The sequence below is a fragment of the Mobula hypostoma genome, chromosome 12 (genome assembly GCF_963921235.1).
Source record: "Mobula hypostoma chromosome 12, sMobHyp1.1, whole genome shotgun sequence".
Lineage (NCBI taxonomy): Eukaryota > Metazoa > Chordata > Chondrichthyes > Myliobatiformes > Myliobatidae > Mobula > Mobula hypostoma.
The window spans coordinates 3,941,401-3,954,279 of NC_086108.1; the positions used below are offsets into that span (position 1 = coordinate 3,941,401).

Below are 12,879 nucleotides of genomic sequence, written 5' to 3' on the forward strand. Positions count from 1 at the left end.
CTGGTAAATTTGATCGTCTCAAAATCCTGTATTTCCACAAGCAAGGGCTGCTCAGACAAAATGTCTGCTTCTCCCCGGGGGTGAAGGGCTTGCGAATCAGGATCATGGGCTGGCTCAGGTCGTCAGGATTCTCGACCTGATGATATCTGACCTCAGTAGTTGCCATCCCAACAGATTTTCCTGGGGATAATCTATCCCTCAAATATTTCCCAAAATATACAGAGGCCTCCATAGGTCAGGGTTGACCATGGATATTGCGTCCTAGCTGTCTAGATATGTAAGCCAAGGCAGTACGATATGGAGAGTGAGCTGCTGCCCATGTAGCCAGCTCCCCCTATCCATTCATCTGATGAACCCAAATGAATGGCATGGACTGGTACAGTTTGGCACCAGCAGCATTGCAGGAGTTGCCAGTCAGTGTTGAACTCAATGTAAGGTGTCTTAGGGACTCCCCTTGTGGTTTCCTCCTGAAGCCTTCCCTATGAGTGGGTATAGCTAAAAGGCAATGGAGGTTTGAGGTCAGAGTTTTCCTTCTCCTAGATGAGCTACCAACCACGGCTGACAGGCCCCATCTGTCCAAAGTGACTGGTTTTAAGGCACCAGTAACCCGCCTTTGCCCCTTCTCCTATCAGTAGAAACGGTTCCGCCGGACTTAGTAGCTAAGCCACACGTGAAGGCCCGGGAGCTGGACTTGGTTGTGTCAGAGGCTATTTGAGGCGCACGCCACTGGGAGCATTTAATAGGTAGTGGGAGCTTGTCACCATTACCACCCCCGGCTATAACAACCTTAAGGAACCAAAATACAAAGAATGGATACAAAATGAAACAGTACATACTTAAAACCATAGAATATGTACTCTGCAATCTTCCACTTCTGTGCTGCTGAACTCATGCCTGTTGTATTCCCTTGCATTTAAACTGGTTGTTACCAAGGTTTCAGACTTGCTCTGAAACACGTAGAAGTACTTAGAAGTCCCAACAAGGGAGTGTGTTGTTCTCAGGGAATGAGGCAGGGCAGCTGTCAGATGTTTATGCAGGGAACACCTTGCATCTAGTGATCATAATGCCTTCAGTCTGAAGGTAATATAGAAAAGGATAGGTCTGGTCTGCGGGCTGAGATTCTGAATTGGAGAAAGACCAATTTTGATGGTTTCAGAAAGGATCTGGCAAGTGTGGGTTGGGACAGGCTGTTTTCTGGCAAAGGTGTACTTGGTAAGTGGTAGGTCTTCAAAAGTGAAATTTTGAGAGTTCAAAGCTTGAATGTGCCTGTCAGAATAAAAGGTAAAGATAACAGGTTTAGGGAACCTTGGTTTTCAAGAGAGGTCAAAGCCCTGCTTAAGAAGAAAAAAAGAGGTGCAGAGCAGGCATAAGCTGGTGGGAACAAATGAAGTACTTGAGTACACTTAAGGAATAAATCAGGAGAGCTAAAAGAGGGCGTGAGGTTGCTTTAGCAGACAGGTGACGGAGAATCCAAAGGGATTCTACAGGAATGGTAATGGCGCTGAGGAGTGCAGTAGAACAAAGTGGTTTGGGAATTCTGGTCCATAATCCATGGAAAGTAGCAGAGCAGGTAGATAGGGTCATAAAGAAAGCTTTTGGCACATTGGCCTTCATAAATCAAAGTTATGAGTACAGGAGATGGAATGTTATGTTGAAGTTGTGTAAAAGGTTGGTGAGGCCTAATTTGGAGTATTGTGTGCAATTTTGGTCACCTACCTACTGGAAAGATGTAAATAATGTTGAAAGAGTCCAGAGAAAATTTACAAAGATGTTGCTGGGTCTGGAGGAACTGAATTATAAGGATAGATGGAATAGGTTAGGACTTTATTCCTTGGTACATAGAAGATTGAGGGGAGATTTGATAGAGGCATACAACACTAATGAGGGGTATAGATAAGGTAAATACAGGCAGCCTTTTTTCTACTGAGGTTGTGTGGGACTACAACTAGAGGTTATGGGTTAAGGATGAAAGATGAAGGGGAACATGAGGGGAAACTCCTATGTCTTATGGTCTACAAATGTTTTGAAAATTTTGACTGCCTTAGCACTACCAGGAGATGAGAAGGTCTGACTAAAAGATTAGTGTCCCGTGTGTTTGGACTTTTCACTGATTCCTTATCTTCCATTGACTTTTGCCTAGCTAAGCGACCGAGCTCGGGAAAGAAAAGTTCCTTCTTCACGAATCAGTCGACTGGCCAACTTTGGAGGTAAGCAATGGATGTGACCTTAGAACACAAGAGTATTTTGGCAGCGGATTCCTCTGTTTCTGTTTTGTGGAGGTGTGCACTGAGATACATCTCTCTGCTTTTGTTGACAGGTTTGGCAGTAAGTTTGAGCATCAGTGCCTTAGCAGAAGTAGCCAAAAAGTCATTGAATGGGAGACAGACATCGAACGGTGAGCTCTTGCTTCAGAGCTAGAAGTCCAGATAGATTTTATCATAGCATCTCATTGTTATTGTTAAATCTGCGGTAGCAGTACGATGCAATATATGATAAATATAGGAAAAAAGCTGTAAATTGAAGTGTATATATGTATGTATTAAATAGTTAAATAAGTAATGCAAAAATAGAAAATAAAAGTAGTGTTTATGGGTTCAATGTCCATTCAGAAATTGGATGACAGAGGGGAAGAAGCTGTTCCTGAATCATTGAGTTTGTGCCTTCAGGCTTCTGTACTTCCTCCCTGTTGGTAGCAATGAGGAGAGGGCATGTCCTGGGTGATGGGGGTCCTCCATGATGAATGCTGCCTTTCTGAGGCACTGTTCGAATGACAATAAATAATCTTGAATCCTGAATTCAGTGCCGAGTGAGGTCAAGATTAAAATGAGGTTTAATATCACTCACATATGTTGTGAAATTTAATTTTTTGCAGCAGCAGTACATTAAAAAACTATAAACTACAGTATGAAAAATGCATAAAAAGTAGTGAAATCATTTCAATTTCACTCTCGGCCACTTCTGACATCTCCAAGCCTGAACGCTTGAAAGCACACAGTTCTGAATTGTCTGCTTATTTCTTGCCAACTATCAGTGACAAAAAAATATACAGAATGAAATTAGATTAGTGAGGTAGTGGTCATGGGCTGGTTCATTGTCCGTTCAGAAATCTGATGGTGGAGGGGAAGAAGCTGTTTCTAAAGCATTGAAGAGTTAAAGGGCCATTAAAACAAAAACATCACTCTATCTTATAAATTTCTTCCCCCCAGGCAGTTAATCTGATCAACCATTCTAACTTCTCCCCCACCACCCCTCCTATCCACTGCATTGTAAACACTTTAAACCACTTTAAGCAGCTCTTTGCATTTTATTCCATATTTGCACTTTAATTTTAGTTTTTATATAATTATAATTGTTGAATTTTGTTTTTGTTGCATGTTGTGCCCTGAACCAAATACCATAGCAAATTCCTAATACATGTAAGTGAGTTAATCCTTGATATTGGGCAAATGTTTGGGGGTCCTTGGAAAAGTAATGGATGTTGTGGATGAAGAGGGGATGTTGGAAAGCATTTGGAAGATTTGAGTGTTATGGGGAATTGGCACAGAAGAAGTGTTGAGGTCAATAAAAACCAGCCATGATTGAGTGGATGAAGCGGGGTTGAGGGGCCAATTGGCCTATCCCTGTTTCTTTCAGCCTGGTATGGAAACACCAATGCCCTTGAACAGAAAATGCTCCAAAATGTAGTGGATATGTTTCAGCCCATCCCCACCATGGAGCACATCGACACAAAGGGAGCACTGTTGCAGGAAAGCAGCATCCATGGTCAGGGATCCCTCGGCTATGCTTTCTTCTTGCTGCTGCGGTCAGGAAGAAGGTACAGGATCCTTAGAGCTCTCACCACCAGGTTCAGGAACAGTTATTACCCCTCACCTATCAGGCTGTTGAAACAATGTGGATAACTTCATTCACCCCATTACTGACCTGTTCCTACAACCAATGGACTCACTTTCAAGGACTCTTCATCTCATGTTCTCGATATTTATTGCTTATTTATTTAGAACTATTTTTTCCTTTTTTTTCATTTGTATTTGCAAGTTTGTTGTCTTATTCACATTGGTTGTTTATCTGTCCTGTTGGGTTTTTCATTAATTCTATTATGCTTTTTGGATTTACTGAGTATGCTTGCAAGAAAATGAATCCAGGGTTGTACAAGGTGACATATATGTACTTTGATAATAAATTTTTGGGCTGATGGAGCGATCTGGGGCTTTGCTGTCTCTGAGTGAGTTTGGTGAGGTTTTGTGCGAAGTGTGTGGCCCAGAGGTCAAGAAGCCTGGAGATGGGGCATAATCCCACAATCGACTCTATTTCTTGTTGATCATACCAATTAAAGCATCGAGGAAGATGGAAATCAACAAGGACGCGAGTGGAAGGCAGGCGGGTGTTCAGCACCATGTAATGGGTCTCTCTCGCTCCCGTCCACTGCTCCAGAGGAAGGTGCTTGCATTTGACTGGTCTCTCTCTCTCCCCCCTCTCACTCAATGGTGCCAGGGTCTTGGGCGAGCTTTAATTGACAGTTTGTGGATTGGACTCTAGTTCATATCATGGTTTCTGGTCGCTCCTTTTCTTTTGTTCCTGTATTGTGTCATTTTTTTGCTTGGGTCAGACTAGCGCTGTGGCCTGCAGATAGCGAGTGAACTGAGCTGATCTGAATATACCTGAATTCTTTCGAAGACTTTATGATTTGGTGTTTTGTATTCTGTGTCTTTCACTCTTTTCCTGCCATTTGTGCGATTTGTTCTTTTTTATTGCGCATTATTGGGCTTTTGATGCTTTTCTTTGAATAGGTTTGTTCCATGGTGTTTCTTTGTTTCGTGGCTGTCTGTAGGAAGACGAGTATCAGGGTTGTATACTGATTACATACTTCGATAATAAGCGTACTGCGTATCTTTGAAATTTACTTGAACTTTATGATTTTATGCTGAGTTTTTTGAACATTTTCTGTTTTCATTTTAGATTTCCAGCTGATATTTTGTTTTATAAGTTAGTGAATCAAATAAGCAGCTTTATTTTCTCTGCTGTAATGAATTGTGAATTCACTCATGCAGTGTTGGCAAAGGTTCTATTGGCCTGAATTTGTAGCTTGCTTCTGTGCCTCACTAATCCTCTGTTATCCTTGTGTCGGCACAGGTAATAAGGCGCTCCTTGACTCCAACCCCTTCCTCTCAGAGGCTAATGCGGAACGAATCGTTGACACCTTGTGCAAGGTGCGAGGAGCCGCACTGAAGATTGGACAGATGCTGAGCATCCAGGGTACATTTTTACTGGGCACACACCCCTTTCAACCTTGTTGCCACTTTCTTTCTGACCAGCTGTTTCCCTTTAGTGGCACACCAGGGTACCCGATCCCTTCCCCATTCCCCATTACTGGTAGAGTTGGTGTTTATATATTCGTTTATATAGATATAGCATGGTATCAGGCCCTTCCAGACCAATGAGCCCATTCCACCAATTACAGCCCGGTGATCAATTAACTAACCAACTTTGGACTGTGGGAGGAAACTGGAGCACCTGGCGGAAACCCATGTGGTCATGGGAGAACATACAAACTCCATACAGACATTGATAGGAATTGAACCCAGGTCGCCAGCACTGTAATTGCGTTAAGCAAACCGCTAAGCTATTGTGTAGCTTCTGTGACCCTGATTCTCAGCTAGCTCAACTACAAGGATGTTGCTGGGACTGGAGTTACAAGGAAAGATTCAATTAGTTAGAACTTTATTCCTTGGAACGTAGAACACTGAAGGGAGATTTGATAGAGGTATTCAAAATTATGAGGCATATAGATAGGATAAATGTAGGCACTGAGGTTGTGCGGGACTACAACCAGAGGTCGTGAGTTAAGGGTAAAGGTGAAAGTCTAAGGGGAACATGAGGAGAAACGTCTTCACTTAGAGGGTGGAGAGAGTGTGGAACGAGCTGCCAGGACAAGTGGTGAATGCGAGCTCGATTTCAATGTTTAAGAGCAGTTTGGGTGGGTACATGGATGGGAGAGGTATGGAGGGCTACGGTCCGGGGTGTAGGTTGATGGGACAAGGCAGTCTAAATTGTTCAGCATGGAGTAGATGGAACGAAAGGCCTGTTTATGTGCTGTACTTCTCTGTGACTCTATCTGCTCAATTCAAGGGCATTTAGGGTGGGTAATAATAGACAGCATTGCCAGTGGCATTGGCATCATGTGAACAAGCACTCTGAATAAATAGAATAACAACACCAGTTGGGAGGAGTGTTTGAGGTCTCTGGGCCTGTACTCACTGGACTTTGGAGAATGAGGCGACCGGAGGGGGAAAGAGGCTATTGAAGGGCCTGGATAGAGTGGGTGTGGAGAGGCTCTTTCCAGTAGTGGGAGAGTCTAGGTCTAGAGGGCACAGTCTCAGAATAGAAGGGCATCCCTTTAGAACAGAGATGAGGACGAATTTCTTTAGCCAGAGTGTGGTGAATCTATTTATTGAGATCTGGACCTTCGAGCCATGTCACCCAGCAATCCTCTGATTGAATCCTAGCCTAATTTCTGTAGCCAGAGAGTTGTGAATTTGTGGAATTTGTTACCTCAGCCAGCTGTGGAGGCCAGGTCATTGGGTGTATTTAAGGCAGAAATTAATGGGTTCTTGATTGGGCATGGCATCAAAGGTTACAGGGAGAAGGCTGGGGAGTGGGTTTGAGGAGAGGGAGAAAAGGATTAGCCATGACTGAACGCCAGAGCAGACTCGATGGGGCCAAATGGCCTAATTCTGCTCCAATGTCTTATGGTTTTATGGTCTAATCACGGGACAATTTACAATATCCAATTAACCTCCCAACTGGCACGCCTTTGGACTGTGGGAGGAAACTGGAGCACTCGGAGGAAACCCACGCGGTCACAGTGAGAATGTACAAACTCATTACAGACAGCGGCAGAAATTGAACTGGGGTCGCCTCATTGCCACAGGCGGTTGTGGAGGCCAAGTCATTGGGTGTATTTAAAGTGGAGTTTGATAGTTTCTTGATTAGGGCATCAAAGGTTACGGGGAAAAAGCAGGAGAAAGGGATTGAAGCAGTTAATAAATCAGCCATGATAGATTCAATGGGCTGAGTGCCCCAATTCGGCTCCTTTGTGTTATGGTCTCATAGTGTTTTGTGGTTAGTGAAACAGAAGCGAAGTTTGATGCAGCGCCAGAGCAAGTAGCAGATGCTGCAAATGGTGTATGCATGGACTAGATGGGCTAAAGGGCTTGTTTCTGTGCTGTTCTTTTCTATGACCCAGCTTCCACTCTAACAACACACAAGCTAATGGAGGCACTGAGGCGGCATCTGTGGAAGGAAATGGTTGACGTTTTGGGTCGAGATTCATTTGATTCATAATGTCGACTGTCCACTTCCCTCCCCAGATGCTGCCTGACCCTCTGATTTTCTGCGGTATCTTGTGAGTTGCTCCAGATTACAGCACATGCGGTCTCCTCTGTTTCTGCTGTGCTCTACTGATGAAGTTGAAGTCTTAGATGTAATGGACATGGAGAGGATGCTTCCTATAGTTGGGGGAGTCTCGGACCAGAGGCCACAGCCTCAGAATAGAGCAGGGGTTCCCAACCAATTTTTTAAATGCCATGGACTAGTACTATCAAGCAAGGAGCCCGTGGATAGAGTGAAACAGAGGGTCTGAATGGTCTTGTAGCTGAAACATCAAATCTGGCCAGGACACCAGAACCCAAACCCCACTATGTTTTGAAATAGCTCACCATGAGACATCGGAACAGAATTAGGCCATTCAATAATGGCTGACTTATTTTTCCATTCAATCCCATTCTCCTGCCGTTCTGATTGAGTCCCATTGAAAATACTTAGGGGAAAGAGATACATCTTCCTTGTATATTTCTGGAGCCATCCATCAACACTGTAACAAAAAGAGATGTATTTTTGGGTACCTGACTTTGGAACAGACTATTCAAAGGGGGTCTGCTTATTTATGTGAAACTTCTTCACCCACCTGGAGAGAGCAATCAGAATTGGAGCTGGAACATCTCCAATAATATATTTCAATTTGATTACTCTGGATGAGTAATTAGTAATATTGGTGTCTGCAGAGGAAGGATAACTAAGAAACAATTTGCCCATGAGATGTAGGAGCAGAATTAGGCCATTCGGCCCATCAAGACTTCTCCGCCATTTCATCATGGCTGATCCATTTCCTCTCTTCTGCCTTCTCCCCAAATCCCCCCATGCCCTGACTAATTAAGAATCTATCAACCTCTGCCTTAGATATACCCAATGACCAGGTCTCCACAGCATCCTGTGGCAACAAATTTTACAGGTTCACCACCTTCTGGCTAAGAAAAATTCCTTCTCGTCTCCACTCTAAAAGGATGTCCCTCTATACAGAGGCTGTGTTCTCTGGTCTTAGACTCCCTCCACCCTAGGAAACATCCTCTCCACATCCACTCTATTGAGACCTTTCAACATGCAATAGGTTTCAATGAGGTCACCGCTTAATCTTCTGAATTCCAGTGAGTACAGACTCAGAGCCATCAAATGCTTGTCATATGACAAGCCTCTGAAAACAATACTCCTAGTGAGGCTTCACCAGTGCTTTATAAAGCCTCAACATTACATCCTTGCTTTAATATTCTCGTCCTCTCAAAATGAATGCTAGCATCACATTTGCCTTCCTCACCACAGACTCAATCTGCAAATTAACCTTCAGGGAATCCTGCATGAGGACTCCCAAAGAATATTCGACGTTTCGTCGTTCACTTCAAATACTTGGTGGAATTGTGTAATATTGATCTTGTTTTAAAATAATTAACGTTATCGACTGTCTAATTACAATCTGATCCGCACTGACCTTGCAAGTTTTTACCTCAGCTTTTGGACCTCGAAGGCCAGAATAAAGCCAGATATGCCTGTCCTAAGGTTTAATTATGAGAAAAGATTACACAGACTAATCTTGTGTTCCCTGGAGGCAAAGGTTAAGTGGTGATTTGGATTTTAGAATCTTGAAAGTAATTGATTAGATGGTTGGCGGAGCATAGAACAGGGAAATATAATATCTAATCTCTGATGGAGGTAAACATAGATCGAATGGACAGCCAAAGACTTTTTCCAAGTGCAGAAATGGCTAATACCAAGAGAGGGGATAGTTTTAAGGTGATTGGAGAATAGATGTCAGAGAGTCCCTTATCTAAGAAAAGGATGTGCTGATGGAAAGGGTTCAAAGGAGGTTCATAAAATTGATTCCAGGATTGAAAGGCTTGTCATATGAGGAATGTTTAATGGCTGTGGGTCTGTACTCACTGGAATTCAGAAGAATGGTGGGTGACGTCATTGAAATCTATCGAATGTTGAAAGGCCTCGATAGAGTGAATGTGGAGGGGATGTTTCTTATGGTGGGAGAGTCTAAGAGCAGAGGACACAGTCTCAGAATAGAGGGACGTCCTTTTAGAACTAAGATGAGGAATTTCCTTTGCCAGAGGGTGCAGAATCTGTAGAATTTGTTGCCACAGGCAAGCTGTGAAGGCCAAGTCATTGGGTATGTTTAAGGTAAAGCTTGATAGATTCTTGATTAGTCATGGTATGAAGGGATACGGGGAGAAGGCAGGAGATTGGGGCTGAGAGAGGAAGTGATCAGCCATGATGAAATGTCAGAGAAGATTCGATGGGCCGAATGGCCTAATTCTGCTCCTATATCTTATGGGCAAATTGTACTCCCCCACAGTAAAGAGAGCTTTTGGTACATTGGCCTTTATAAATCAAAGTATTGAATACAAGAGTTGGAATGTTATGGTGAGGTTGTATAAGGCATAGGTGAGGCCGAATTTGGAGTATTGTGTGCAGTTTTGGTCACCAAATTACAGGAAGAATATTAATAAGGTTGAAAGAGTGCAGAGAAGGTTTACAAGAATGCTGCCGGGACTTGAGAAACTCAGTTACAGAGAAAGGTTGAATAGGTTAGGACTTTATTCCCTGGAGCGTAGAAGAATGAGGGGAGATTTGATAGAGATATATAAAATTATGATGGGTATAGATAGAGTGAATGCAAGCAGGCTTTTTCCACTGCGGCTAGAGGAGAAAAAAACCAGAGGACATGGGTTAAGGGTGACGGGGAAAAGTTTAAAGGGAACATTAGGGAGGGCTTCTTCACACAGAGTGGTGGGAGTGTGGAATGAGCTGCCAGATGAAGTGATAAATGCGGGCTCACTTTTAACATTTAAGAGAAACTTGGACAGGTACATGGATGAGAGGTGTATGGAGGGATGTGGTCCAGGTGCAGGTCAGTGGGACTAGGCAGAAAAATGGTTTGGCACAGCCAAGAAGGGCCAAAAGGCCTGTTTCAGTGCTGTAATGTTCTATGGTTCAAATAACAAAGCCCATCCCCTCCCCAACGGTAAATTACAGCAACAATAACAATCTCTATCCCCTCCCCCTCAGTAAAATACAGCAACAATAACAATCCCCGACCCTCCCCCACAGTAAAATACAGCAACAATAACAATCCCCATCCCCTCCCCCACAGTAAGATACAATAACAATAACAATACCCATCCCCTCCCTCACAGTAAAATACAGTAACAACAATCTCCATCCCCACCTCCTCAGTAATATACAGTAACAATAGCAATCCCTGACCCTCCCTCTCAGTAAAATACAGCAACAATAACAATCCCCATCCCCTTCCCCACAGTAAAATGCAGTAACAATAACAATCTCCATCCCAACCCCTCAGTAAAATACAATAACAATAACAATCCCCATCCCCTCCCCCACAGTAAAATACAGTAACAATAACAATCTCCATCCCCACCTCCTCAGTAATATACAGTAACAATAACAATCCCCATCCCCTCCCCCACAGTAAAATACAGTAACAATAACAATCCCCATCCCCTCCCCCACAGTAAAATACAGCAACAATAACAATCCCCGACCCTCCCCCACAGTAAAATACGACAATAACAATTCCTGTCCCCTCCCCCACAGTAAAATACAGTAACAATAACAATCCCCGTCCCTTACCCCACAGTAAAATACAGCAACAATAACAATCCCCATCCCCTCCCCCACAGTAAGATACAATAACAATAACAATACCCATCCCCTCCCTCACAGTAAAATACAGTAACAACAATCTCCATCCCCACCTCCTCAGTAATATACAGTAACAATAGCAATCCCTGACCCTCCCCCTCAGTAAAATACAGCAACAATAACAATCCCCATCCCCTTCCCCACAGTAAAATGCAGTAACAATAACAATCTCCATCCCAACCCCTCAGTAAAATACAGTAACAATAACAATCCCCATCCCCTCCCCCACAGTAAAATACAGTAACAATAACAATCCCCATCCCCTCCCCCACAGTAAAATACAGCAACAATAACAATCCCCATCCCCTCCCCCTCAGTAATATACAGTAACAATAACAGTCCCCATGCCCTCCCCCACAGTAAGATACAATAACAATAACAATCCCCATCCCCTCCCCCACAGTAAAATACAGTAACAATAACAATCCCCATCCCCTCCCCCACAGTAAGATACAATAACAATACCCATCCCCTCCCTCACAGTAAAATACAGTAACAAAAATCTCCGTCCCCCCTCCTCAGTAATATACAGTAACAATAGCAATCCCTGATCCTCCCCCTCAGTAAAATACAGCAACAATAACAATCCCCATCCCCTCCCCCACAGTAAAATACAGTAACAATAACAATCCCCATCCCCACAGTAAAATGCAGTAACAATCACAATCCCCATCCCCTCCCCCGCAGTAACCTCCCCCACAGTAAAATACAGTAACAATAACAATCCCCATCCCCTCCCCCACAGTAAAATACAGTAACAATAACAATCCCCATCCCCACAGTAAAATGCAGTAACAATCACAATCCCCATCCCCTCCCCCGCAGTAACCTCCCCCACAGTAAAATACAGTAACAATAACAATCCCCATCCCCTCCCCCACAGTAAAATACAGTAACAATAACAATCCCCATCCCCACCCCCACAGTAAAATACAGTAACAATAACAATCTCCATCCCCACCTCCTCAGTAATATACAGTAACAATAACAATCTCCGTCCCCACCTCCTCAGTAATATACAGTAACAATAGCAATCCCTGATCCTCCCCCTCAGTAAAATACAGCAACAATAACAATCCCCATCCCCTCCCCCACAGTAAAATACAGTAACAATAACAATCTCCATCCCCACCTCCTCAGTAATATACAGTAACAATAATAATCTCCGTCCCCACCTCCTCAGTAATATACAGTAACAATAGCAATCCCTGATCCTCCCCCTCAGTAAAATACAGCAACAATAATAATCCCCATCCCCTCCCCCACAGTAAAATACAGTAACAATAACAATCCCCATCCCTTATCCCACAGTAAAATACAGCAACAATAACAATCCCCATCCCCTCCCCCACAGTAAAATACAGTAACAATAACAATCTCCGTCCCCACCTCCTCAGTAATATACAGTAACAATAGCAATCTCTGACCCTCCCCAACAGTAAAATACAATAACAATAACAATCACCATCCCCTCCCCCTCAGTAATATACAGTAACTATAGCAATCCCCGACCCTCCCCCTCAGTAAAATACAGTAACAATAACAATCCCCATCCCCTCTCCCACAGTAAAATACAGTAACAATAACAATCCCCATCCCCTCCCCCACAGTAAAATACAGTAACAATAGCAATCCCCATCCCCTCTCCCACAGTAAAATACAGTAACAATAACAATCTCCATCCCCACCTTCGTAATATACAGTAACAATAACAATCCCCATCCCCTCCCCCACAGTAAAATACAGTAACAATAACAATCCCCATCTCCTCTCCCACAGTAAAATACAGTAACAATAACAATCCCCATCCCCTCTCCCACA

The 12,879-nt window shown here is 43.4% G+C and overlaps 1 protein-coding gene across 2 annotated transcripts in view; it reads left to right on the forward strand.

The window, feature by feature from the left end:
• Positions 1-12,879, forward strand: part of coq8b (coenzyme Q8B) — a 101,508-nt gene that overhangs the window by 24,816 nt on the left and 63,813 nt on the right. For both annotated transcript variants that reach the window (XM_063063503.1, XM_063063504.1), the window contains exons 4-6: positions 2,141-2,207; positions 2,318-2,395; positions 5,131-5,253. In XM_063063503.1, coding sequence (XP_062919573.1) covers positions 2,141-2,207; positions 2,318-2,395; positions 5,131-5,253 — 268 coding nt within the window. The remainder of the gene's footprint in view (positions 1-2,140; positions 2,208-2,317; positions 2,396-5,130; positions 5,254-12,879) is intronic.